The 27,581-nt window shown below is 38.6% G+C and overlaps 2 protein-coding genes and 1 long non-coding RNA gene across 7 annotated transcripts in view; 2 read left to right on the plus strand and 1 right to left on the minus strand.

Moving 5' to 3' along the window:
* On the minus strand, positions 1-23,595 carry LOC125239559 (translation initiation factor IF-2). Of its 3 annotated transcripts, XM_048147188.1 has the most exons (11): positions 23,434-23,595; positions 20,272-20,349; positions 17,943-18,217; positions 16,949-17,063; positions 16,220-16,335; positions 13,120-13,241; positions 10,824-10,936; positions 9,182-9,283; positions 8,077-8,249; positions 7,256-7,357; positions 1-6,330 (listed from the first exon to the last, which is right to left on the minus strand). In XM_048147188.1, the coding sequence occupies exons 3-11, from the start codon at positions 18,009-18,011 to the stop codon at positions 6,160-6,162; spliced, it is 1,083 nt and encodes a 360-aa protein (XP_048003145.1). In that variant the 5' UTR covers positions 18,012-18,217; positions 20,272-20,349; positions 23,434-23,595; the 3' UTR covers positions 1-6,159. The 3 variants fall into 3 exon arrangements, with proteins under 3 accessions (XP_048003145.1, XP_048003146.1, XP_048003144.1); XM_048147189.1 differs by lacking the exon at positions 20,272-20,349 and having other exon boundaries at positions 13,120-13,226; XM_048147187.1 differs by lacking the exon at positions 20,272-20,349.
* Positions 9,753-27,581, plus strand: part of LOC125239565 — a 22,140-nt gene continuing 4,311 nt past the window's right edge. The window contains exons 1-3 of the long non-coding RNA XR_007178538.1: positions 9,753-9,968; positions 13,888-13,892; positions 21,233-21,236. This is a non-coding gene — a long non-coding RNA (uncharacterized LOC125239565). The remainder of the gene's footprint in view (positions 9,969-13,887; positions 13,893-21,232; positions 21,237-27,581) is intronic.
* Positions 24,318-27,581, plus strand: part of LOC125239560 — an 18,362-nt gene continuing 15,098 nt past the window's right edge. For 2 of the 3 annotated variants that reach the window (XR_007178536.1, XM_048147190.1), the window contains exons 1-3: positions 24,318-24,523; positions 25,454-25,576; positions 26,731-26,995. Coding sequence is in view for 1 of the 3 variants with exons in the window: in XM_048147190.1 (XP_048003147.1) it covers positions 24,386-24,523; positions 25,454-25,576; positions 26,731-26,995 (526 nt within the window). In the remaining 2 variants the exon portion in view is untranslated. The remainder of the gene's footprint in view (positions 24,524-25,453; positions 25,577-26,730; positions 26,996-27,581) is intronic. The other variant, XR_007178537.1, reaches the window with a different exon arrangement.

Here is a 27,581-nt window from a genome sequence, read left to right on the forward strand (position 1 = left end):
TTCTATTCAATTTACAATTTTATTGCAACGTTCTTATATTTCATAATGTCACTCCTATGGAGCCTTGACTCCAATAATTATAAACTATAATTTTAACGTGAGGATATCATACAGTGAAAACTATTAAACATGGAACATAATCATAAAATGTGGCTTTACATGTCTAAAGGGTCCCTTAGACACTGGTCCCACCAACAACTAGCAAGCGATGAGATAGAAAAAAAAAACAAAAGATAGTCACTCATGTAAATTAAAGACAGAGCGAGCGATGTGTATGCGTCTCTTTTATTTACACGGGAGTGACTATCTTCTGTTCGTTTCGCTTACTCCGTTTTCGGTGGGACCAGGTCTAAAGCTTCAAATGCTAATAGAAGTAGTTCTCATTGCAGACGAAGTGTACCCTTTAGACATAGAATGCCACTAATAGATACATTAAGGGTCTTTCAACCTAAAATTATAATCTAAGGTATTAATGGTACCAGCATATTGGGCATAAAAGCTTTCCTATGTACAGTGGACTGCAAAATTGCATAGCTAATTTATTCATGATGAAAATTTGTTAGCAAGTTTGATAGACATAATTGTTTATGTGTGAAAATGCAAAATTTGTTGCATTAGTATTTATTATTTGGATAATTAAATCAGTATAATTAGTATGTTATATTATGATATATCTAATAAGCTCTAGAATAGAAAAATGTAAATCAAAGACCTTTACAAGGGTTAAGTGTCAAAAATGACTCAAAATTCACTCTTAAAGTTTTAAATCATGAGGATAACATATCTACCATATATTACGCATTATATGCAGAAATTAGAACTATATATAACTGTTATTAAGTCGAAAAGGATATATATGCTGGTACCATCAATTACATACAACTAGGCTAGGAAAGCAAGCCGTCATACTAAACAGATATTTGTGAGTCAGTCCGATAATGTACAGTTTAATTTTGTATGTGTTGAAATGTAAAGAAAAGTATATCGCGTGTATTTGACCGAAGCGTTAGCGAAGGTCTACGGTTTGACACAAGCATTTTGCTTTTATACGGATGTTATCTGCTACAGGGCGCAATTATCAATTTATTCTTCAAAAGTTTGTAAACAGATTCTTGCTTTTTTTTTCAAATTATTGAAATTTTTATACACGCGATATAATTTCTTTAACCAGTACCTACCACTGATATAATCTCAAAAACAGAGCATGCCTATTGTATAATTGTGACGTATAATTTAAATATATTTCAATAATTCAAATGTTAAACTTAAACAAACAATGAGCTCTGACCGTGTGTCTGTGATACAAAAAATATTTGCCTCAATGTAAAGACTATACAGCGATACCTTTAGGGCCATTCCGCACTATCGTTTTCCGAGCACTGATGTCGACGCCATTTTTTAAGGCGCTGACGCTCAAACGGCGCCAGTGTGAGTGGCCCTTACAAGCAAAGCAGTATACTGATCGTTTTAGACCTTTTTCCATGAAACATAACGTGTGGTTTCCAACAAAGTGGTACCACCTTGTGTCGTTTTGCTAAAAACGGTCCAACATGAGACTGAGAGCAAGACCTAGATTAGAACACTTATGGCATTGGGTAAAGCACTATTGTTCACAAATGCGATATACTCCGTTGAATTATTATATAAGTAAATAACGTAGTAATCGAATACTATTAAGAATAGTAGGTACAGATGTACTGCGAAAAGATTTGCCTTCGAATTGTTACGGAAACGTACGAACGTGTCATGCTATTTCAGTCAGTGACAGTACAAGATGTACTGACATTGACTGAACTAGCATGACAAATAAGAACGTTTCCGAAGAAAACCCTTTACGCACTACATCTGTAGCAACTCGGTTGGTTGGCCACATGTCTGAACATTAGTGCATTTACCATATATTACGTGGCAGTATACACCATATATCAATAGGATGAGGCGTTGTTTTGCGTAAATATTTATGACTGTCCCAGATATATTTAGTACAATATTATATAGCTTTTCGTATCACACACACACAATATATATATACGATAATAACGTAGTCAGTATATCTAGAGGATACTACATAATTTAAAATCTATGAACTTAATTTTAAAATTAGATTCCCGATTTAATAATATAAAGGAATAAAATCAATCAAATTTTGTTAGGTGTTGGAAAAGTATCGCCATAAGTAAACTTCATAATTATCTATAGGCTTCTTGCCTCCTAGTCAAATCAGCTTTTTAAGAACTGTCAAAACGAATTTGAATGACTTGGTAATATGGAATTTATATGAAATCGAATTGAGTGACGTCACGTCAACTCAGTTACTTAATATATTCCTACCTGACTCATTAAATAGAAGTTCGATTTAAAAATCACTTCTGTCCATGTTTTACTAATAATTATCTGCTGCTTTATTTCGTGCATGGTATAAAATATTTTAAGAACAGTCAAGTTCTCCCTATGGCGATATTTTTCCAAGCCCAGTTTCGCCACGAACATACACACAGTTTAATTTCTAACCCTGTCTTTTTTAAAATAACACACGTCTACCCTAGAGGTATCTTCTACTGGACCGGCGCGACATCGAGGTACCTTATTACTTCGTTATAAGCTTAGGCAATGGCCACCAAAAGTAAGCGATGAGATATCGGGAATAGAAAGGAACAAAAGATGGTGTACCCGTGTAAATAAAAGAGAGAGCGATGGTTCTTCGCTCGGCGACGAACTATTATCATTATCATTCGCGTTATCATCGCGTTTCTTTTGTTTGTTTCTATAGCCGATATAGCTCATCGCTTACTCATTTTGGTGGTACGAGACACATTACATGTGATTTTCCAATAGAGAAGGTTTAAAATAGAAAGATTTTCTTATTGTACACAAGGACGCTACTCAGGTGGAAAGTCACATAGGTATTGAAACGGATTATTCACGTTTTTATACTCGAAAATTGTGCGACATAAAAGCGTGACTAGTTTTTAGTTTATTTTTGAGCCGTTCGTGGAGACAAGGTGTCTTCTTGCAGTTGCTAGATAATGGAGTAGGTCCCTTTTTCTGGGAACGACATGATCGAACGTAAGCGACATCCTTTCGAAAAATTACTAAACTTTACATTATATTAGGCCAATTTTACATTGCTTTTATAACACGTTTGTTTAATACGCACCAATTAACTATGGAGCAAACGCGCCCAATATTGCCCGTGTAACAGCGCCTTAAGCTAGATTTTCTTCCTAATCTAGCGTTGAATATTAATCGTTATTAAATACTCAATTTTGACAATATAATTGTAAATTAAATAGGTTTCAACATGAAATGATTCCTCGATTTTCTAAAACTTGTTTCTTAGGTACCTAGTCGCCCGGTGTGCTACAAATGAACTTTTTTTAAATTTTCATTCAATGTACACGAATATTTTTAATTGTTTTACATACTAACGTTATGGACAGCCTTAATTTTATAGGCTATTTGGTGTGATTGTTATTAGAAGAAATATGTTAGCGAGTTGCGACATATGTTTACTGATGAGCTTAACTTGGGGCTATTCATCGTAATCAGAAATATGTGGCTAAACGCTAAGAATTAAGTAAATTAAAATCTTTTTCTTGGGAATTACAGCAAAAAAATACATAAAAAGATACTTATTATTACATAAGAATTATAAGTACCCTTCTCTATAGAAAACCACATACGTTCCGAAAATCTGAAAACAAGAATTATATGTAAAAAAAAAACTGGCAATATGTCTGTTATCAGGACACATTTCTTCTAATAAAAATCTCATGCTAAAATATATTTTTTAAACTAATATTATATTCACATATCGTTTTGCTAATTATTTTATTAATAATAAGGACTTTTTATACATTATTTTTTTTATTTTTTTCCGTTCTTCCTTCAAAGAAAAATGCAAGAATACCGCGAGCCCGTACCGTTTTGCATTTTACGTGCTTTTATAAAAAATGTGAGTCAAACGCACACTTTTGAAATTAAAATATCACCACTAAACTCTAGGTATGCTAATTTTAATATTTTTCTATCAACATTGCTTTTTTGTGGCATTATAAACACTTTGCAGCTAAAATTATCCCATACACTGTCCCATAGCTGGGCAAAAGCTGAATTTACACCAGAAAATTATTGCTGCAAATTTTGAGGCGCAACTATGGGTAAGAGTGAGTGGCAAATATCTGCATCTCTTTCTTGCATATACCTGTTTCAAAACTTGCAGGTGTAAATTCAGCTTTACAATAGGTATTAGTCACCATGCGGTTCAACACGAGTTTTGTTCTCGCGTGCGAGTCCATACATCAAGCGTGACTTCAAGTATCTCGCGCGCGAGAGCGCAAGTTGTGCTAGACTACCACCTGTGGGGACTACACAAACTTTAATACTACACACGAAAGCACATCGTTGACACTCGTGTACACACCTACACGCAAAACGGAACGGGCTCGATGGCAACAAGAAATATCACATACTATTAAAATTACCAAACTATTTCACACTAAACTATTTCACTTAAAGGCTGTACATTTTTTAAAGGCCAAAACCACTAACACGAGTGCTTTACTTATCTTCATAAAAACAAAATATACTAAGGTCTGAATATCGCATGTCCATATTTTATATTGTACATTTCTTTTATTTGAATATTTCAATAGTATTTCTACTTATTTCCAATCCATTACCCATAGACTTTGTATGATGGTAACAAAATGAAGAAAAAAAAAGTCTATGGAAATATTGAAATACTATTTACCTATAGAAGAACTGTATCCTTCGTGTTTTGTAGTAGAAATAATATATGATAATCCAAATATAAAAGTGTACAATTTTTAATAAAATAGCCCCCAGCCTATTGGATATAACTTTAGTTTATTAACCGACTTCAAAAAAGGAGGAGGTTCTCAATTCGACTGAATGTTTTTTTTTTATATAAAATGGATATGCCTACAGACCTGTGTGTCAAGCCAAACTAAAATGTACCTAACTTTTCTCACATACAAATTGATTTTGTGTATTTAGTCAAAGCCATTTTTCAAACATATGTCAAACATAATTAATTTATTACACTTGTGAGTGGCAACAACCCTTTTTTTACACCAAAATTTCCAAATCAACGAAAACATATTTTTCAATTATTCATATTATATCCCAAAAAATACTACTCATAATAAAACTAATAAAATATATCTTAACAACTTAATATAGTCCAAGATATTCGTACCACTCCAAGTCACAGTATTTTGTGTGATAAAAAAACCCACTGCAGCGCAAAATCTTACATAAAATTCTGAGTTAATGTTATGCCTCATGAATCTAATATATTTTAAAGTCTTGGACTAGGTCAAAACTCAGTAATAGCAGCAGTATTCAATAAAAGCTGCAAAAATATCAAAACGATTTTATTTGTGGACAATGTGACATAAGTTTGTGGCTTTCAAAGAAACATACTTATTAAGTGTAAAAGTATATTTTTAAAAATCTATGTACGCTGCAATGGATTATATTGAAATCAACTTGTTTTTCCATGAAAATTTGTATAGTTTAAAAATGTTTTCACACAAAATTTCAGTAATTGTAAAATTGACTTTTAAATCTATCTCTAAAACTGCCACGATGATTTGTGGTAAGCGAAGAAGTCAGAATGGTCGTGTTAACAGAACTCATTTTCGAGTTAAGAAAACACAAGTGTATAATGTCATTCATTTTATACTGAAGTTTGCGACGTATTCTATGATTCGGGTACTACAACAGTGTTCATGAGAAGTAGCTAAAATGTATTGTAGCTCGTACAAATCTTGAGATTTACTTAGATATACATTTCGATTATAAAATTACTAGAATTGTCAAAACGGGACGTCTTCAAATAAAAGGTACCACATCGTCGGAGCTTATACGGCGCCAATGTGGCATATTTCATTTGAAAAAGCCACAAATATTAAAGAAATGGTGAACGACATTTTTAGCAAATTCTAACGAACTCTATAGTAGAAGCGAACGTAACATTATACACAAGTTTTATAGGACTCGTAGTTCCCGCGAACATTTTTTGTGAAGTCAGATCCTTTTATATAGGATGATGCGTCGAATGTAGGGCGGGGTGTGTAACTGCGGTCTCGCTAGTGTGTGTAGCTGCTAGTGTAGTGTAGACTGCAGTGTGTGTTACTTGTGTTTCCTCTGCGCGGGCCTGGCGGCGGGCGCGGGCGCGGGCGCGGGGGCGGAGGGAGCGGCGGCGGACGCGGGCGCGGGCCTGGGCTTGCCGGCGCGCGCGGCGGCCGCGTAGTTGATGGGCTTGGGGCCGGCGGGCTCGGCGACCGGCGTCGGGGCCGCCGCCTGGGGAAACATACGATCATAGTTACGACCCGGCCACGACATTGGTCTAAGCGCGACAGCGGTGAGCGGCAGCCATACGTGCGAATGAAAAGTCCCATCGCTGTGTCTCGCTTCAAAGTCGCCGGTCGCCGCTGCCGCGCTTAAACCGATGAATCGTTAATCATGTCACCGGTGCATGAGGAGAGGCGGTAAGACGCGAGTGCGCACGCGCCTTCGGCTCGTATAATAATTCAACGGGACCGTTTCGACGCCTAATTATACCGAGTGTCCCTAAAACCGACGCCGAAATTAAAAGGGGTGTTAGACATCAGGAGGACAAGCATGGTCGCGCGATAAACGACAAAACATCAAACGCACTTATAAATAGTGCGATAGGGACGGCTTGATATTATACCATTCATCGCCTGATCAGGCTTATACACCTGATTAGCTATAATTTTAAGCGAATTCGACCTTAATGATGGAAGTAACATAGTTTTCAAGCAAATAACTGCATGTTAAAAAAAGTATTGTATGCAAAGGTGTTTAATACGGACCCACCTTTTTTTTATAAATAGAAAGAAAGAAAAAGACATTTATTCAGTACAACACACATACACAAGACAAAATGGTGAAAAAAAAAAAAAGAAGCATTACTTTGGGTATCTATTATATACTATGTAATCACTAATCACAGTGCATAAACTGCCATCTCTCGACACAAGTTAAAACTTTTAAACATCAATTTTGACAATTTGGACCATAATCTTAGCTTGAAACGTATTAAAATGTCATCTATTAATATTAGCGCCATCTAGCCGAGCGTTCCCCAAAGGTGTAACGCCATCTAGGTCACCATACCTTTTTCTATATGGTTCTGAGATAAGTTTTTTTTCTTTGACTGTAGCTGTCTATACGGAATTATATGTCTTTGGTATCAACTAACCTTAGGCACCTCTGCGACAACGACTGGCGCATCTTCTTTCTCTCTCTCTTCTAACCTCGGCTCACTCTTGACCGCTTTCACTTCCTTCTTTTTGGGTTGCACCTACAAATCAAATACATAAATATTGGGGACACCTTACACAGATCAACTTAGCCCCAAACTAAGCAAAGCTTGTACTATGGGTGCTAAGCGACGATATACATACTTAAATAGATAAATACATAGAAAACATCCATGACTCAGGAACAAATATCTGTGCTCATCACACAAATAAACGCCCTTACAGATGTAGTGCAAAAAGGGTTTCCTTCGGAATCGTTCGTATTTGTCATGCTAGTTCAGTCAATGTCAGTACATCTTGTACTGAGACTGACTGAAATATCATGACACGTTCGTACGTTTCCGTAACATTAGGAAGGCAACTCTTTTCGCACTGCATCTGTACCAGGATTCGAACCCGGGACCGCGGTGTAGCAGGCAGGGTCACTACCGACTGCGCGAGACTGGTCTAATCGAGATGCATTCGGGGCATAAATATTTTGTAAAAGGTACCTTAGGTTCTGACAGAAATGCTTTTTGATTTTTGTCTCACTCTCGATGTTTTAAAAAGGTTATCACGGTCTACATCCCGGTGAATATAAGTCTAATAAAACGAATACCATTTTCACATTATCCGAATATCGGATGTAGGAAAAATGTCAAAGCTAATATCAAAAATGGCACCTTCAGTATATAGGTTATCAGTCCTACATCCGATATCGAATTTGATAATGTGAAAACGCACTAACCGTGAATAATTCAAAATTTTACAAAACTCTTACCTTAGTCTCTGATTTGACGACAACAGCGGGTTTACTAGCCTTCTTGGGGTCCGCTTTGACCGGTTTCTTAGTCTCTGGTTTCGTTTTACTGTCCTTTTTGCTGTCACGTCTCTTGTCTATGGGTTGGACGTCGGCCGCGCTCACTTCCGGCGGGTCTACTGGTGGGAGGGGCTCTGAAACAACATTTTTTTTGTAGTACTGTATGTAAGATACTTTCTCTTTATTCATTTTAATTCTTAGGCTAGGCTTTTTTATAATATGATTATAAAAGTAAAATACAAAACCACATACAAAACAATACAAAATATATAAACACATTATAAAAAAACCTAACCTAGGGTGCCGCCAGCAGCGGGGCAGGGCCCAAGCTGCCGGTGGTTAGGGCTGCAGAGAGAGGAACCGTCGGACTATCCGCGCCGTGTCCAAGATCACCGCCGCACGCATCTGACCCTTGATCCAACCTCCTAGCGAGAGTCTCTCGAGATGTTGGTCGAGATTCTTCGCTATGAGACCGTTCGCTGAAACGACTATCGGGACAATGATCGTCGAATCAACATCCCACATGGCGGTTATCTCGTAAGCCAAGTCTAGGTACTTACTGGACTTGTCCTTCTCGGCTTTCACGAGATTCTAAGGGTATTAAGATACTTTATTATTAAGGCATACCCATTTTGTCAGAAGAAAAAAAATTTTTGAAAAAGCTTCCGACATAGTGGACCACTTTCCACCAAAGATGGCTAAGAAGACTCCTAACTAATTTAGCTTTCAAACAAACTAAATCTATATCGGTTCATCCGTTCGAGAGCTACGATGCCACAGACAGACAGACAAACACCCCGTTTGCGTCGGGGGTTAAAAAGGGGTAAAACATATCTTTTGTTATAAGTTAAGCCTGACAACTATTTTATTAGCCTCAAACCACAAATTATGAGCCACGGGCACTGGTATACGTGCAGAACTATTTAGCATTTTGAACAACTGACTCGAGTGCGGCCATCTTGACGAGCAAATTTGCCCGAGGGAGGAAAACGTCAGTGTGTACCCGGCTATTTAAATTTACAACTTTTTGAAGTTGCTGTGTCAGCTGTCATCAAATGAGTTTTACCTTCTGTTTTGACTTCTTCCGTGACCTGTGGCGCCTCTTCCGTTCCTTCGCTGGGCTCTTTCTGTGTCTCTTCTGTGCTTTTTACTTCTGCTTTCTTTTCTTCTGTAATAATGAAAAATAAAAACATATAAAGGTCGCTCTATGACCTCGTAAGACATGGTGGACCAAAGCTGTTCTTTTTTTTACCTTGATTTTAGTAAAATAGCGACTCGCTATTTGACGCGTGATAGTCACTAGATGTCACTTAACTATGCCTATACAAATAACCCGCATTTACTGATGTATGGAGTTACAACTCTTCCCTTACTTATTCCTCTATGTAACTATCAGGGATGTTGCGGAGGCAGATTTTTTGACATCCGCAGATGCGGATGCAGATGTGGATTTTTCAAGTCCCACATCTGCAGATGCGGATGCGGATGCGAATGTGAGGATAGGCACTTACTCAGGCATATTAAAAACACAAAATTTGATCAAAGAAGTTATATTTATTCAAAAAAATAACCTTTCATATTTAAAAATCTTAGAAATTAAGATAAAGGTGGGCCAACGATACTAAAAAATCCCGCGATCCACGAATCACAGACGTGTAACGAGACTAGTATTGGCCAATGGTGAATTTACCGTGCACGTGGGCCGCGTCTAAGTCGTTCCTGTACCGACCTGTTCAACATCCGCATCATGCGAATGCTCCGTATTGATTTTTGCGGAGGCGGATGCGGATTTTGAAAATGATGCGGAAGTTCCGCGCGTGCGGATGCGGATGCGAATATCCGCAACATCCCTGGTAACTATAACCTAACCACAAAATTAAAATTTTGAAAAAACCCCCGACCGCGACATAGTGGACCGATTTTCATGAAACATGGCTAAGAACACTCCCGACTAACACAGCTTTCAAATAAAAAAAAACTAAATCGAAATCGGTTCATCCGTTCGGGAGCTACGATGCCACAGACAGACACACACACAGACAGACAGACAAACAGACAGACTGACAGACAGACAGACAGACGGACAGACAGACAGACAGACAGACACGTCAAACTTATAACACCCCGTCGTTTTTGCGTCGGGGGTTAAAAATAGGGAATTAATACTATATTGTGTAACAAATAATGATGCATAGGGATACTTACTTACTTAGTTACTTTGTAGGTTTACTTATTGTATTTGTGTATGTTTATTTTATAATAGTAGGTATCGACTTGTATTTAATCGTTAAAATCTCATACTGGCTTTATAATCTTGTGCACCAAACTAACTATCTCTGTTTTGCCCAATGGTAATAATTCTTAATTCATAATTCTTTATTGCAAACCATGGTTACAGTACAGGTATTGAATGTAGTATGATGTCTCACATGGACCCTGCAAGGGCACAGCATATAATAATTTATCATTAAATTTAATTATTATTATTTAAAAAAAGAATAAATTAAACATTGAAAACATATATATAGCTAAAAAAACATTAATCCATAGGATTTCTCATAAAATAAAATAGTAGTCTCCAACTCCTGGTTGACTGGTAGAGAATGCCTTAAGGAGTTAAGTCCGCCATTTGTACTTTTTATTGATAATTTGTGCAATAAAGTTTAAATAAATAAATACTTCTCAAACAGTAGTAAAGTATTAGTTACCTGTACGGGCGCCTCTAGGCACGAAGGTGGGTACGAACTCGGCGGCGAGAGGGTTGAGCGTCGATCGCGACACCGTCTCTTCCAGCGATAGTGACGGGTTGCCGTTACTCGTCCTGAAAACATACGATATTTATTAAATAAATATTATAGGACATTCTTACACAGATTGACTGGGGCCCATGATAAGCTCAAGAAGGCTTGTGTTGTGGGTACTCAGACAACGATATATATAATATATAAATACTTATATACATAGAAAACATCCATGACTCAGGAACAAATATCTGTGCTCATCACACAAATAAATGCCCTTACCGGGATTCGAACCCGGGACCGCGGCGTAGCAGGCAGGGTCACTACCGACTGCGCCAGAGCGGTCGTGAAATATATTCCCCGCCGGCCGGCCGGTTTATTAAAATATATTTGTAGCAATTATTGTGTTTCTCAACTTCAAACTTGGGTAAATCCATTTTTCTTTAAGGTTGATTATATAAAAATATAATGTGAGTGTGCACGAGAAAACGTCCCACTTTATCGATTGCTATAAAGCCGCTTTGTCAGTTTATTCATATGAAGATATAAGTAAATCTCGCCTTAACACTTTCGCTACCAAGAACCCGACTGTCGGGCACACCGCTCGTAGAAGCGTAGCCGATTACATGGGTTTCCCCGTATGTAGCGAAAATGTCGTAGCGCCGCGTAGAGCCCGGTTTCGAAAGTGTTAATTGTAACCGACAAAGTGGGACGTTTTACTGAACATACTCACTAATATTGATCTGACATAATATTGAGAAGAATGGATTTAACCAAGTTTGCAGTTAAGCGACACAATTTGCCAAGCTGGGCTTATAAAAATAGGAAACAGAATAATAAGATAGTGCTCACACCATACTTTTTTCTTACTAAAACGCTTTTTATTTTTGTACCCGACATCTAGCGTCAAGTAGCGAAATTATCAGTACAGTCGGTGATAACATGTTTCACAACAAAGGTTGCCAAAATATCTAACCGGATCCAATTTGTGGGGCCATAAGAGCGTGTCACGTATTTTTGCAGCCTTTGTTGACAATGGATGTCACATCCAACGAATAATCTAACGGTCAACAATTTTCAGTCAATATTATAACCCTCACTCAATTTTCAAGTAATGCTTTTTATATTAGTAGTATTTTGTTATGGAATACACCTTTCGTCAGTCACGACATCTAGTGTTAAGTAGCTGTACTATACTAACACAGTAACAGTAAAGGCACAGACCAACCCCTATAGACATCTATTACAAGACGACTCGCGGTGGCCAGCCTTCCTAGTATTTGCACTGATATAAGCGCGGGCGCTCGCCGTGCCCGATCAGTATCGACCAAGTAACAGACCCGAAAGCAGCGCGTGTTTTTCGCACAAAAAAATTGGAAAAGGGTATTTTGATGCCTTAAAGATGTCCACCTGTAGTGTGAAATGGTGTGGAAAGGTAACAAGAAGCTCAAATTTAAAAACAGACGGCATTACATTCCACAAATAAGTCATATTTATAATTTATTCAGAGCCGGCATAGGTCAACTTACATTGGCCACTTACGCGTCAGTAGAGGGACAGTCATACTTCTGTCCCTTTTCATCTGGCGCGACTGCCCGCCGTCCTTGAAACGGCCAATCACAGCGCGCTTAACACATTCCCCGCCCGCTCCTCGCACCCCAAACACTGGTGACTCGTATCGCGAACCAAATATACAAGACTGCCACTCTATAGGAGGTTCTCTGTGAGTAAAGGTATGTTAATTCCGCTACTTGCCGCTAGATGTCGCTATGAAAACAACGCTTTTCAGTAAGAAAACTTTTAGTCTTTATGACTAGACGCTCCCGAACCTGAGTTTCTTGCTACCAGTGGCCCGTTTCTCGAAAGGTACAAGCCTTGTATTACAAGTGTGTTTCCATGACAACCCATACGATTTGACAGTTAGCGCACTTGTAATACAAGGCACTTGTACCTTTCGAGAAACGGGCCCCTGGCCTGGTAGCGCTATCTCTGTTTTCGTCTGATAATGTTCAGGCCTCAAACCATACTAAAGTCCAGTCTTGTCCGGGTGGTACGCGCTTCTGTTAATGCTTTAACACATAGTTTATCCAACTGCTCACCAGCCACAGATTTCAGATCTCATATAAAATTGAAACTTTGGCGCCCCCGGTACTGATAATTTACGCTATTTGACGCTAGATGTCACTACAAATACCTTGCATTTACTGATGTATGGAGTTACAACCCTTCCCTTACTTATTCCTCTGTGATTACAGACACTTACGTGGGGTAGTGTGGGTTGTGCCTCTCCAGTTGTTCTCTCTGTTCGTCTTCCAGCATGGCTTCTATGCACTGCTCCATTAGGGCTTCTTCTTCCAACTGCTGCATCACCTGCGGAACCACAGCCTTCAGACACACGAACGGCGTTATTAAAAACATGCAAAAACAAACTACTATACTATAAAAATATATACTAAAATATATGTAATAGAGATGGGCCGAATATTCGGCAAGTTTTTCAATGTTCGTATTCTTTTTTTTTTATGAAATAGGCAGCAAACGAGCAGACGAGCCGCCTGATAGTAAGCAGTCATCGCCGCCCATGGACATAAGCAACATCAGGGGAGCCACTTATGCGTTGCCGACCTTTGAGAACCCTAAATACCTGCTTCTTGAAGAACCCCATGTCATAGCGCAAGGGAAACACCTCAGAAGGCAGCTCATTCCACAACTTGCACGTTCTGGGCAAAAACGAGTGGGAGGCCCGTTTGTTCTTGGTTTGCCACGTGTCGAGAAAGTGAGGATGAACTTTGTTTCTTTGGCGGCCGAATAATTCGGTTGCATTGCCGAATATTTACCGAATAAACAAAGTACATAACTAATGAAGATCTTACGTATTCCATTAGATAGTAAGCTCCTATTTTAGTAGCTTTCTAAGGAACTACTAAAAAGAGATAATTACCTATGCTTCAAAATATAAATACATACATACAACATACAATCACGCCTGGATCCCGTAAAGGGGTAGGCAGAACACATGAAACTACTAAAGCTTCAGTGCCACTTTTGAATAAATATAAATATATATATAAATACAAAGTTGAAAAAACCGTAGTTTAGAGTTGTTAACTAAGTTTTAGTTAAATCCATTAAATAGAAGAACATAATGTAGTTCTAGTAACATATACCGAATGTTCGGTTCGGTAAGAGCTGAACTGAATGTTCGGCCGAATATTCGTATTCGGCAAAGTCCATATTCGGCCCATCTCTAATATGTAACAAATGTAAACTGTATACAAATAGCGGCACGTCAGTTCAGCCATAGATTAAATATAAGAAGATCATTCCATCCCATACATTACAATGCGACCGCCTAAGAACGCGCATACACTACACCACACATAGATGGCGCCACAAAAAAATGCCTTGTTGCCATCGATTATCCCTTCGAGCCCCAAGCATCTATATGTATTTACTTATATTTTACTGACATCACATGATGTCGCTGGGACTCGAAGGGTTATTTGTAGATTGGCGGACTTGACATAGATTTAAATATGATGGCTCGGCTTTTTGTATGGGAATTAGACTTAGACTTATGCCGAGTGACGCTGATTGTTAACTGTGGTTGATGCATCTGGCCCTTAGTGCGTTTTCACACTATCCGATCCGATATCGGATGTCGGACCGATATCCCATACATTACAGGCGCCATCTTGGATTTTTTCCATTGAAATCCTTCCGACATCCGACAAGTTCACGTAAGTTTTGTTGGTGTCTGACTTTATGAGTATTTATACTAGTATTCCAATGAATTAAGTAGACAGCTATTGAACTTAAATTACGTAATTATAAGAATACTTAGGGCCGGTTGCACCAAACGTCTGGCACCGTTAAAGCGTTTGTTAAATTTTATTGTATGGGAAGTTCCATAGATGTCTGCTGCGTGACGATGATGTGTCTGTCAAATGTGGTTGATGCAACTGGCCCTTAATTAACAACCTGTATGTACTTTAGCGGTTTGAGCACTTGTGTATATTGCACATTTTGATTGTTTAATCTGGGCAACCGAGCTTCGCTCGGTTCTGTTTCATATCCTTGACATGTGTCGCCATCTAGTTCAAAAATGAATATAGTACCTACATCGAGCGAAAGAATTCTCAGCCCTCTCAGCAACACAACTACTCCACACGAGATGGCGCGCATTTCGCCACAAAAACTCAAATAGTGTATTTTTCTATTCGTTTTAGCCTTGACCTGTGTCGCCATCTAGTGTTTGCAATAAATAGTACTTACATCGACCGAAAGAATTCTGTCTTAACAGTACAACTACTGCACACGAGATGGCGCGCGAAGAAAAACGCATGAAAACTCGAAAATTCGCGTTTTCCGGGACCTAAGGATAAGTTAGACCGATTTTTCACCCCCAAAAACCCCCACATAACAAATTTCTGCGAAATCGTTAGAGCGGTTTCCGAGATCGTCAGTGTAAATAAATATATATATATAAATAAATAAATAAATAAATATACAAGAATTGCTCGTTTAAAAGTATAAGATATAACACTAGCTTTTGCCCGCGGCTTCGCTTGCGTTAATTTCGAAAATTGTGGATTGCTAATACAAACTTCCACCACTCATTTTAGCGAAGTGGGGGGTTAGAAAGAGACAAAAAGTAGCCTATGTCACTCTCCATCCCTTCAACTATCTCCACTTACAAAATCACACCAATTCGTCGCTCCGTCTTGCCGTGAAAGACGGACAAACAAACAGACACACACACTTTCCCATTTATAATTTTAGTATGGATTTAGTTAATGTTCTTATAAGGATGGGTGAGGATCGGGCAGTCAAGAGAGCCTATCTGGGTTGTCCAACTGGACGCCGTCCCGCTGGCCATCCTAAATATCGTTGGGCAGATAGAGTGGAAGCAGATCTCCGTGAACTCGGCGTTAACGAGGGCTGGCGAGAGGTCGCTCTGGACCGCGTAAAGTGGCGTGCTCTTGTGTTGGAGGCCAAGACTCACTTTGGGTCGTCGCCCCAACAAAGTAAGTAGTAAGTATTTAGTTAATTTAATTCTTACAAAATGTAATTTAATGGATGACTGTTATTGGTCTTCTTATATGAAAGCAGTACTGTCTTAGTTATATTTACGGCTGTTGTTATCCTGAATACCAATAAAATAAAAATAAGACATCCGATATCAGATCGGATAATGTGAAAACGGACTTATTTGTGTATTTAGGAACCGGCAACCTTCAAATCAAGAGTGAACTGGCATCTTCTGGGCGAGCTCACTCCATCGTAGGCCACGTCTTTGCCTTTGGCTAGTCTGTGGCCAAGAGTAAGCCCATTTATAATTAAAAAAAAAAAGTGAGAGTCACCTGCTTGTCGAACTCCTCCTCGTTCTCCATCCACATGTAGTCGGCGAAGTCGTCCGGGGGCGCCGCGCCCGCGTAGCCCGCGCCGCCCGCGTAGTACGCGCCCGCCATCACGTAGCCTGCACCACAGTATATTCAATACTATGCTATACAGTTACTATGTAAGCCTGGGAGTAGCGCCAGTGACAAAGGTGAGAGGAAGCAGATTAGCATGGTATGGGCAATGGGCATGTAATGCGGAGGGATGAAAGCAATGTTATAAAACGAGTGATAAAGATGGAGCACAATGATAGCGGTGCGCCGGACGAATGCTGGCGTTGCGCCCAAAGGACGCCGGCGGGAACTAACGAGCGCGGATTGCGAGCGGAACGCCAGCGTTCCTCCGGCGCACCGCTATCATTGCGCTCCGCTGACGCTACGCTATCAAAACGCTTTATGTGTGGCGGAGGCTTTAAAAAGCACACATGCGCGTTTAGAGACCGTAGGCGGAGCGTTAGCGTAGCGCAATGATAGCAGTGCGCCCGACGAACTGGCGTTGCGCCCAGCGGATGCCGGCGGGAACTTAACGAGCGCGATTGGCGTCCAGCGCACCGCTATCATTGCGCTCCCCTAACGCCACGCTATCAAAACGCTTTCTGCGTGGCTGTGGCTTTAGCGCGAACATCGGACATGCGAGTGTTTCTTCATAGGAAATGTCTAGCTCTGTGTAGGCCTCATGAAAGAAAAATTTACCAGGTATATGGTGTCCCCTTGGTATGTGAACAGGGTATACGGGCTGTGGGTGGAGGCCGTCTCCACTGCCCACTACTCCACCGGGCACTCCGCTGTCAATTATAACTCCGTTTGGCTGAAATGTAACAAGCAATTGGTTAATACAGGGAATGATCAGTTAAGGAACAAATTAAGCTGATCAAATGGATTGTATTGTATCCTTTTCCAAATATTTGGTAGATATACTCTGTCAAACAAGTCTGTCAGTAAATAAGAACTAAGAAAACTATAGGTATCCTTTTCTCTAGCACCCTAAAGAAAAGGATGCATATAGTTTTCTTTGTTCTTATTTACTGACAGACTTGTTTGACAGAGTATATGTACCTAACTAAGTATGATAAAACCCTGACATAAAATGGGACATCAGGCGTATAAGCATGGTCGCGCGATATATGATAAACAGAGATCGGATTTTTGTGCGTCATCTCATACTAAAAGTCATTAAAATGACGTAAGTCACTAAGAATGTGGCAAATCCGTCCGATCTCTGATGATAAAACATCAGGCCGTCCCTATCGCACTTACAAATAGTGCGATAGAGACGGCCTGATTATCAAATTTTATTATTAGGCATGCCTAAACAGAGCACCTTGCGAGGAAATTGCCGCGCGATCGGCTTGTTCGGTAAGTGCCTCGCCTAAGGCATTTCAAAGTATATAGAGGTATAGGCTACTTGCCTCCCAGTCAAATCAGCTTTTTTTTAAGAACTGTCAAAACGAATTTGAACGACCTGCTAATACGGAACTTATATGAAATCGAATTGAGTGACGTCACGGTCAACTCAGTTACTTTATATATTTCTACCTGACTTATTAAATAGATATTGGATTTAAAAATAACTTCTGTCCACGTTTTTCTCATAATTATCTGATGCTTTATTTCGTGCATGGTATGAAATATTTTATTTTAACTAGTCAAGTTCCCTATTACTAAAATATTCTTACGTAATCCTTACCTGCCACTGTCCATTTTCCTCATTTCCATAATAAGCACCAACATTCGCTGAAGTCTCCGGAATTTTCATACTGGCAACACTTAGTTTACAAAACTAATCATAAACTAAATACTTAAATTTTTAATACGGCTTAAATACTGGCACAATGTCACTTAATTAAAAAGGTTTTAGGTTTAAAAATAATTGGTTTGGTTTGTTAGAGGCACTGCTGTCATAAGATTTCTAGTTGAATTTGTATGTGTCCGGACTATCTTCATTTCTGGGGTTCCCGGCAACTGGAAAAAGAAATAGAAGAAATCTTTAATAGGCTACTTTTTTCCTATATAAGGAACAAATCAAATTATTTTATTAAATATTTTTTGATTTGTTTTTAAAGTAGTAACACTACTATATATAAATTATAAACTGAAATAGATACCATACACTAAAGAAAATCGATCAAGCCCACTGGTGGCGAAGCCGGGAATCGAACCCGGGTCTCCAGCTAACGCGGCTGACGTGATAAACCGCTACACCACCCCGACCGCCGAGGTACCCATCGAAATTTCTCTAGTGTATGTTATCTCTGAACCATCCAATCACACCACACCAGTGGCAGATTTGTCAGGCTTCAGTCCCGGCAGTAAGTACTAGCGGCCTCTTGGCCCCTTTCTTTATGCCCATCGTCATCATAATACTAATGTCCTGCCGCTGTAGGCCCACGCCTAAGCAACTATTTACTTTTACCAACATATAAGGCAGCGTTCCCACTTAAGCGTCGCGTGTCTCGGGGCGCGCAACGGACGACCGCGCCACGCCACCTGAGTGTAATTCAAAAAACGTCTCCTCAGTACATTTTGTATAGGAAGGACGTAAGACGCGCCCCAGGTGGTGTGGCGGCGGCGTGGCGCGCGCCGCTTAAGTGGGAACGCTGGCTAAATCTTTTCATGAATACAGGGGTGGGCAATCTTTTTTCAGTGTGGGCCAAAATTTAAAGAAATTTTATAAGCAGGCCAGATTTACACAAAGATTTTTTACTAGAGTGCTGGACACTAATTTGAGTTCAGTGGCGGGCCAGAAAAAGCCTTTACAGGGCCGGATTTGGCCCGCGGGCCGTATTTTGCCCACCATATAGGCAGTCTTCATTTGATTAGTTGACGTTGTCAAAGCGGACCCCAAGCTACCATGAGCCGTGGCAATATGCTGGGATAACGCAAGGAGAACGATGACGGGCAGGCTTCACTTAAAGCTCGGCCACACATGCGCGTTCTGATAGCGTAGGCGGAGCGGCAGCGGAGCGTCAGAGGAGCGCAACGATAGCGGTGCGCCGAACGAACGGTGGCGTTGCGCCCAGCGGACGGGAACTAAAGAGCGCGGATTGCGAGCGGAATGCGCGCGGAACACCAGCGTTCCGCCGGCGCACCGCTATCATTGCGCTCCGCTATCAAAACGCTTTGTGTGGCGGACGCTTTAACAATAGCTGTGTTCAGATCATTTTGATGATTCTTGCAGATGACTGGATTATTCTCAAGACAGTAAATTAACCAATTAAACCTTAGCATAGCTGCAATAAGGTCCACTATGGTCAAATAAGGTAACTATAATATAGTATTGAGATTAACATGACATATAAGGAACAGACCTTGCTTATATGACTCCATTTACAATAGAATAATCTTTATATGCACACAAGGAAAAAACGAACTCATTAAAAACAGAGGCAGACAACAGACCATCTTATAACTAAAATATGATCTCTTCCAGACAACCTTTGGGTAGTGAAAACTGAGTAAATATAGTAAGAAAAATATGAAGCTATATTTTTATTAGTAAAGCTTAAGACAGGAGTGGCACTACAGTATCTCACCCACAACCACAACCGACTTGTAGGTCTCTAATTCATACATCTAGAAAAAGACAGGCAGCCTAACTCACATGTGAGATATCGTAGTACCACTTTTAGCTACTGCTTTTATGTTAGCTGCAAAACTAAGAATGTTGACCGGTATTATAACGGGGCACAACACTCCCAACAGACATATAAAGATAATAGGTATATGTAGTGACGAATCCTGTCCACACTGTCACACCTCGGACACTGGCGATTAAATATATGAAAGAGGCGCGTTCCTAGCACACAGTCTAAGCTCGTGTAGGTGAACGCGTACTATGCTTGTATGAGTGACATATGACAGGTCGACTGTTCGCGTTTTTGACAGGCGGTAACTGTGAGGTAACTGAGAGGGGGTGGGCGGCACTTTCAGCGGGGAGCGGGAGTGGCCATACTGTATGATAATACTCTTTATTATACTGTGACACTGTGGTAAGGAGGAGACAAGCTTGCACTTACTAACAGAATATACATTCGGAGAGACAGTTTGAGAGAAGATGAACTCAAGGATGTCGAACTTAAAGATGTCCTTCTGTTCTGCAGGAAAACAAGAAGATATGAGGAGAGAAGTGTCAGAGGGCAGCCGGGACAGTAACCTGCAGCTCCAACTCCAGGGGATTGGGATGAATGAACGCATCAGTGATTGACAGCCCGCCTGTATCCGGCCAGGCGTCCCTACACTACATCTAGATGCAAAACAAATTTCACATAGAGACTATCAGTACTTTTATTATTAAATATCATGATAAAATTGATAAATTATCATAATAATCACATAATAAGCTTCATTTCCTAATTACCTAATTATTGATAATGACTAATGAGATAAGGTAAAACAGCATTCTGTCCCTGATGAATGCCCATGACTCATCCAATTAGAGATACTTTTGGACTTATACTTTATAAATGACCATTAATTTGCTATCATTCATAACTTAATCATTTGGTTCATGACCCTGACTCTTATTGTTATAAGTGTAAAGTTTATTTTAGGTAAATAATGCAAGATGAAATATCTGTATGTTGGTAAACATGGTTATCAATACAGATAAGAAAGGGTAAACAAGTGTGTTGAGACATAAATCTCCTTTTGAAGCCCTGTATTATAAATGTAAATTAAGTTCTTATTACAATTGTATAAATTCTTAATTTTTGAAAATATACAATGCAATACAAATGCACTTTATTGCACAACCTCAGCAATGTACATAGGAACACACACATTACAATAAATTATATTACAGAGGTAAACAACAGGCGGCCTTATCGCTAAAGAGCGATCACTTCCAGGCAACCTTAGGGTAGTTTGAGTTTGGGTAAATTTAATATGTACTTTTGATTTTTGCTTCTTACCAACTTTTGATTTTTACACAATATGGTTTGTTGTTTTGGATATGTTAAACTGATGGTAATTAATTAGTATAGTTTAATATTAGAATAGTAATAGGCTACTTGCCTCTCAGTCAAATCAGCTTCTTTTTAAGAACTGTCAAAACGAATTTGAATAACTTGTTAGTATGGAATTTATATGAAATCGAATTTAGTGACATCACGGTCAGCTCAGTTACTTTATATATTTCTACCTGACTAATTAAATAGAAATTAGATTTAAAAATAACTACTGTCCATGTTTTTCTTATAAAAATCTGATGCTTTATTTGATGCATGGTATAAAGTATTTTATTTTTACTAGTCAAGTTCCCTATACCCTCTCTTTTTCATCTTCAATGATAATTTTATTTTACTTTAATAGAACAGAATGCCTACAACAAACACGAAAGTTAAAAAAATTAGGGTATCTGTGTCTTTTACTAAAATAAAGTTATATTTAAAGTATTAGAGAAAAATATTATTAATGTTGGATTAGTTGCTAAAGTGGACCCTATGACAAAATGCCCTAATTACTTTAGAATGAAGAAGAATGGCATAGAAAGATCCAGCTTTTAAACCCGATGCAAAAACGACGGGGTGTTATAAGTTTGACGTGTCTGTCTGTCTGAGTGTGTGTGTCTGTCTGTGGCATCGTAGCTCCCAAACGGATGCACCAATTTGGATTTCGTTTTTTTTATCTGAAAGCTAAGGAGTGTTCTTAGTCATGTTTCATGGAAATCGGTCAACTATGTTGCAGTCGGGGGTTTTTTCGAAATTTTAAGTTTGTTTGTTATTCTTGAAAATACTAACACTAGCCCCCTGAGCCAAATACAATTTTTTGTACATATTCCAAAATCTATTTTGAACTTATATTATAAACCAAACAAATGATTCTAAGTCTTATCCAATATCCAAAGAGTCTGGGGCTGTTTAAATATCATCCCTCATCAATGATCACTTGGTTGTAGCCATATCTAGATTTTATATACTGAATTCAACCATAAAATCTCCTTAATAATAGTTATTAAATATAAAACATTGAAGTGTTATGGCAATAGTGTGTGTTGTTACTATGGGCCACAAACTGAAATCACATGAGAAATAATTGATCTATCAACATACAACCATGTCAGATATTACAATATCACTTAACATTGTATTTTATTGCACAGATTATACATTCAAGGTTAAAAAGGTATAGTGCACTAACTTTTGTAGCCTCACACAATATACATCTTTAGTAACTTGTAAAAAGTTAAAAATTAATGCTTACTATACCACAATATTCGTTTAAAACCAAGTTGCGTAAGCATCTATTTGAAAACATTCGTGACTAAGTATTTGTATTATGTCTCACACTAGGTACGAAATTATTATATATATGTATGTATAATATATATTTATGTATAATATATATTTGTGTTTAATATATATTTTATTTTATTCGGAATATGTATTTATTATATGTATATAAGTAGGTTTATTGCGATAAGTATGAATACTGACTTGTGTTTTCTTATTTAATTTTTTAAAATCCTGCACCAAACTAAGCTTTCTGTTTAGCCCAATGGTTGACTGGTAGAGAATGCCTCAAGGCGTTAAGTCCGCCATTTGTACTCTTTTTTTGTAAATTTGTGCAATAAAGTTTAAATAAATAAATAACTATTCATACTTTCTCTCTTTAACACATTATTTTGATGACAAAGTCGAGTGAACAAGGAAATTGTAATAAATAAAACATTAATTCTTGCCTCAGTAAAAAAAGTAATTTCACTCTGACTCTATGCTTTCGTACGAAACAACAAAACGTAATTATTGTCGACGCAAACGATGATAATGTTATGAAACTGAATGTCAACAAATGAAAGGTGCCCAGAATGCCGTATTAAATATTCCACTTTCTATTTAATGCGTAGAATGTAGGTTTTATAAAGCGTGGCCGCCCAACCCAAACGCAGGGCCTAAATACATATTAAAAACAAACATTTTTGAAACTCTAACTAGGAACTCCGCTGAACGGCCAAGACTAAAATAGATCACCTAGAAACTAAAATAATAATAAACTGACCGAGTTTTCATACAAACGACAAAGTGAATTCAATTTAACACAAATTGAGGGACAAAGTCGATGCGAAATAGCACGCTAGCACCGTGTAAATGCAATTTAACTGGAGAAAAATTGAAACTATTATTTAGCACGTGTTTCTTTCCTACATGCTACGTAACATTGGCAAAAAACATAATACTCACTCATTCGAAACACTTTTTGTGTTCACGAGACATTGAACACTCAATTGACTTGCTCCAAAATGTTTTTGATAATTTTAATGCACTATTAACTAGTAAATTAGCACTATAACCTCCAATTCCACAATTTTACACACAAGACGATCTACCAGCGTTCGTGGCGCAAATGGCGACCGCAATGAAGTTCGCCGCTGAGAGGGAACCGATTTTAAGCAAATGGGAATTATGATCTAACTTCGTGGCAATGAAATAGCCGGCTCTTTTTCAAGTTGTGGCAGATTTTTATTGTAAATAGAAATAAAATAAGTAAGTAAATTTACCTTTCTAGTCGACAATCATACTCTTGTAAATTTAGATTAGCCAAAATGGATGTCAAATCGAAAAAATAAATAATGATTGACGGGTGACGGGCGCTGCTGTTCAAAAAAGTTTACATACGTGTTTCATTATATAGGTATAGGTTTTATTACGTAAATATTTTTTTACGTAAATGCGGCTTAAAAATATAGGATCTATTTAATATATAATATATATTTAAAACTTTAAAAATTTGATGTGATTGTAAGATAGATTTACAACAAAATTCTCACTATTTTTGAACGGTATTCTTAATCCCCTTAATCCGGCTTGCGCAGACTACGTTTAGTAAAAGTATCGACTAAATAACATTTGTCTTTGAATAAATACCTTATTCTTGAGAAATCATTTCAATTTAAACTTAGTTTATTTATCATCTGGTTTTCTCATTGGTCATAATAAAGGCAAAGTTCTATTTTGTAGTGTCCAGCAAAGCAGTGGCTATGCGCCTTCGGCAAAACGAAAAATACCTGACACTGACAGTATTGACCTTTGACAGGTCACTGGCATGTCACTGGCTGACAGATCAAGATCACAGAAACAAAACAAACTGCAGATAAATTTCCACCCTTTTCCTAATTAAATAAATAGATGTAAAATGTCCACTCCTTATGTACAATTGAAGCAGCCATTAAATGAGTATGCTTTACTATGTCGTGGTTGCTTGGCCGAATCAGGAGAGATGAAGAATATGGAGGAATGGGGCTTGGCGGACGACTTCTATAGAATTGCCGAGGTTAGTACATCTGTTTTTACGATACAAATGCGGTTACAGCAATGTAATGCATTTCAAAGTGGTACAGATACGTCTGCTTTTCAGGAAACACCATTTCTGTTAAAGTTAGTTGTGTTTTTCATATATAAATATGTTTTAAATACAGGTCGTTTACGACAATCTTGACGTACCAGCGGCATTGTAATTCATATATTTCATATGGCCTCGAACTTCGAAAGGGTCTACCGGAGAGATAGCGTTTTACACTAACGACATCTGGTGATTCATTTGTTTATACTGATTCCACCATGAAGAAATTCGAAAAAAAATCCATTATTTATATTATAATCTGATGTCTAGGCTTGTGCCGTTTCGTTCGTTGATCGGAGCGCTCCGATCTCGTTCAATCGCTCCCACGAACTAGTTCGCTCTTTTAGGTCTTTTGCTCATTTAGTTCAGCCAGACCAGCGACCACTGCGGTCGGAAAGATCAGAACGAATGGGACCGAATAGTGTCAAAATGATACGAATAGTCCACAGACAGTAACATTCCGGGCCGAAAGGTTGTAAGTAACCGAAGTTTAATATGAAAACTTGACTTTTTTTGTTGCTCTGCTAAATAGCTCTCGCTCTCGGTCGGCGCAGTCACACATTCGTTCTCGATCCAAACCGCTCGCGCTCGCCGATCCTATACTGAACTAAATGAGCAAAGACCGATTCTCAGAGCACGGAAAGATTCAGTTCATTTCGGTCATTGATGGGATTTTATTCCTAACAGTTCATAGTTCGTGAACGACACAAGCCTACTGATGTCACAAATAACTATTTTTGTCTGCAAGGTGAAGGTAAAATGCAAGTAAGGTGATCAATCTTCATCAACTACCCAAATTCGTAATGTTTTAATTAATTTAAATTATTTTAATCACAAAATATAAAAAAAAAATGTTTTCAGGTTCCAAAACGAGACAATGTGACGGAACTCCTATGTACTAACTGTGAAGATAGTTTACTACGATGCCGAGGCTTCAAGCAACAGTGCCAGGACTCGGATGCATTCCTTAAAAACACTGCTAAGGTACGACACACAGACTATACCGTGGCCTTCTTTGGCCAGATTGTTAGTGAGAAAAGGCACAAAATCATAAAAAAATAGTACATTGTGCAACATGCAACTTTCGCAAAGTTAAATATTTGCAATATTCTTATGCCCCGAGCTACACACAATGTTTTTCATCATATTTGCAATATAAAAAAGATTAAAAAAAAGCTAAATAACTCCCGCTGTGCCTGTGTGTTCACACCCTCCCACTGCAAAAATAAATACTTGAAGCATCCCCAATGAAGCATCCTCAGGAGAAGCTCTCAGGATTATGGTTTGTTACAACCAAATTTTATAATATCATGTTCTTCAAATGTCGCAATGTTAAAACAGATTTGTAGTAAAATGTCTACAATTACAAAAGTACCAATTTTCAGTACATCAAAATGCCAAAATGACATTGGCCTACATATTACATCCAATATCTGAAACATTACATACAATCACGCCTGTATCCCATAAAGGGGTAGGCAGAGCACATGAAACTACTAAAGCTTCAGGGCCACTCTTGGCAAATAAGGGGTTAAAAGAAAACGAAACTGTGGCATTGCAGTGACAGGATGCCAGCCTCTCGCCTACGCCACAATTTAACCAATATCCCATAGTCGCCTTCTACGACACCCACGGGAAGAAAGGGGGTGGTGAAATTCTTAACCTGTCACCACACAGGCAATTAGTTACATAATATCCAAAATTCAAAATGACGCTTTCTCAGAATACCTAAAATTTTATTTACAGTGTGCATTATACTCCTTGCACTGTGTTTTATTATTAAGGTTAGTGTTCATTTAGTTCATTAATGCTAACGATTTATGAAAAACTGTAAAAACACAGTTTTCATGGATACTGCATTTTGAGAAAGTGGTTGGTTTTAAGTTAATTTGATTTTTAGACATTTTGGGAATATGGTAATTTGAGAAGTAAGTTTAAGTCATTTCAAGTTTTAGACATGCAACTAATGTGTTTTGGCATTGCGACGTTTAGGAATATGGTATTATACAATTTGATTGTAATAAACCGTAATCAACTGGAGCTGCAGTCAGATCTAGCAACTTACTAAACTCTTGAGAATGGCCCTGTTTATACCTTGACCATCCCTCCCAATTTATTTATAAAACCTCTCATTACAGAAAAAACCTGAACCTACACCAGAAAACACAATAACCTGCATCCTAAACGGTGACAAACTGAACATAATAATAACAGCACAAGATATGGAATCCAAAATACTCCTCCCCTGTCCGTATGCTGTTGGTAACAAATGCCCCGAGAGATACTTGAAGAAGAAATACTTGTATAACCATTTGGTGAAATATCACGGGTTGTCAGAGAAGCTGGTGATTGAATGTCAGTATTACTGCAGCTATGAGGAGTGTTCGTACTTCGTCAATGCAGGTGAGAATCAAGTTAGGAACATACTACGCGGACGTCCGTCGTCGAGCGACCGCGACCACGACCGATCAGTGTGCACGGTCACCATAACATCCAGCGAGCCAGATTTCGATCGGACGTCCATGCGCTCAAGGCCACGTCCACGACCGTCGACCGATAGTTTGCATGGTTAAGTGTATATTCATTGTCCAGATCCCCGTCCGCGGTCGCGCGACGACGTATATCAAGTATTGACTAGGGACGTACCTACTAGTCGCCGACTATCCGGCCACATTTGTAGTCGGTGATTAGACGGGACTAGTCGGCAATAAAGACCGATCAGTCGGCACTTCATTAGTGATAGAAAAACAGTACAAATTTAAATTACCAGCTGAGCTTTTTTTGTCAAAATAACAAATATCTGTAATCATCACAGTAATAAATTTCCTACCTAGGAATATCGACTTCATGGGCAGGATCACTACCCACTAAGCCAAGCCGGTTCTTAAAAATGGAAAATGTATATAAATATTGTCATGAACCTTTGAACTTCAGACTGCGTTCCGGGCACATTCCATCAAATAAGTTTAAACACTTGATGAAATTGACC

This window comes from Leguminivora glycinivorella, chromosome 25 (assembly GCF_023078275.1).
Source record: "Leguminivora glycinivorella isolate SPB_JAAS2020 chromosome 25, LegGlyc_1.1, whole genome shotgun sequence".
NCBI lineage: Eukaryota > Metazoa > Arthropoda > Insecta > Lepidoptera > Tortricidae > Leguminivora > Leguminivora glycinivorella.

Excerpts from the sequence above, each read along its gene's own strand:
- LOC125239559 (XM_048147187.1), bottom strand. The coding sequence starts at position 18,011 with ATGAAAATTCCGGAGACTTCAGCGAATGTTGGTGCTTATTATGGAAAT. Across the intron at positions 17,064-17,942 it reads AGGAAAATGGACAGTGGCAG|CCAAACGGAGTTATAATTGA; the intron begins GTAAGGATTACG and ends GTTACATTTCAG. Across the intron at positions 9,284-10,823 it reads GCCTAGAGGCGCCCGTACAG|AAGAAAAGAAAGCAGAAGTA; the intron begins GTAACTAATACT and ends TCATTATTACAG.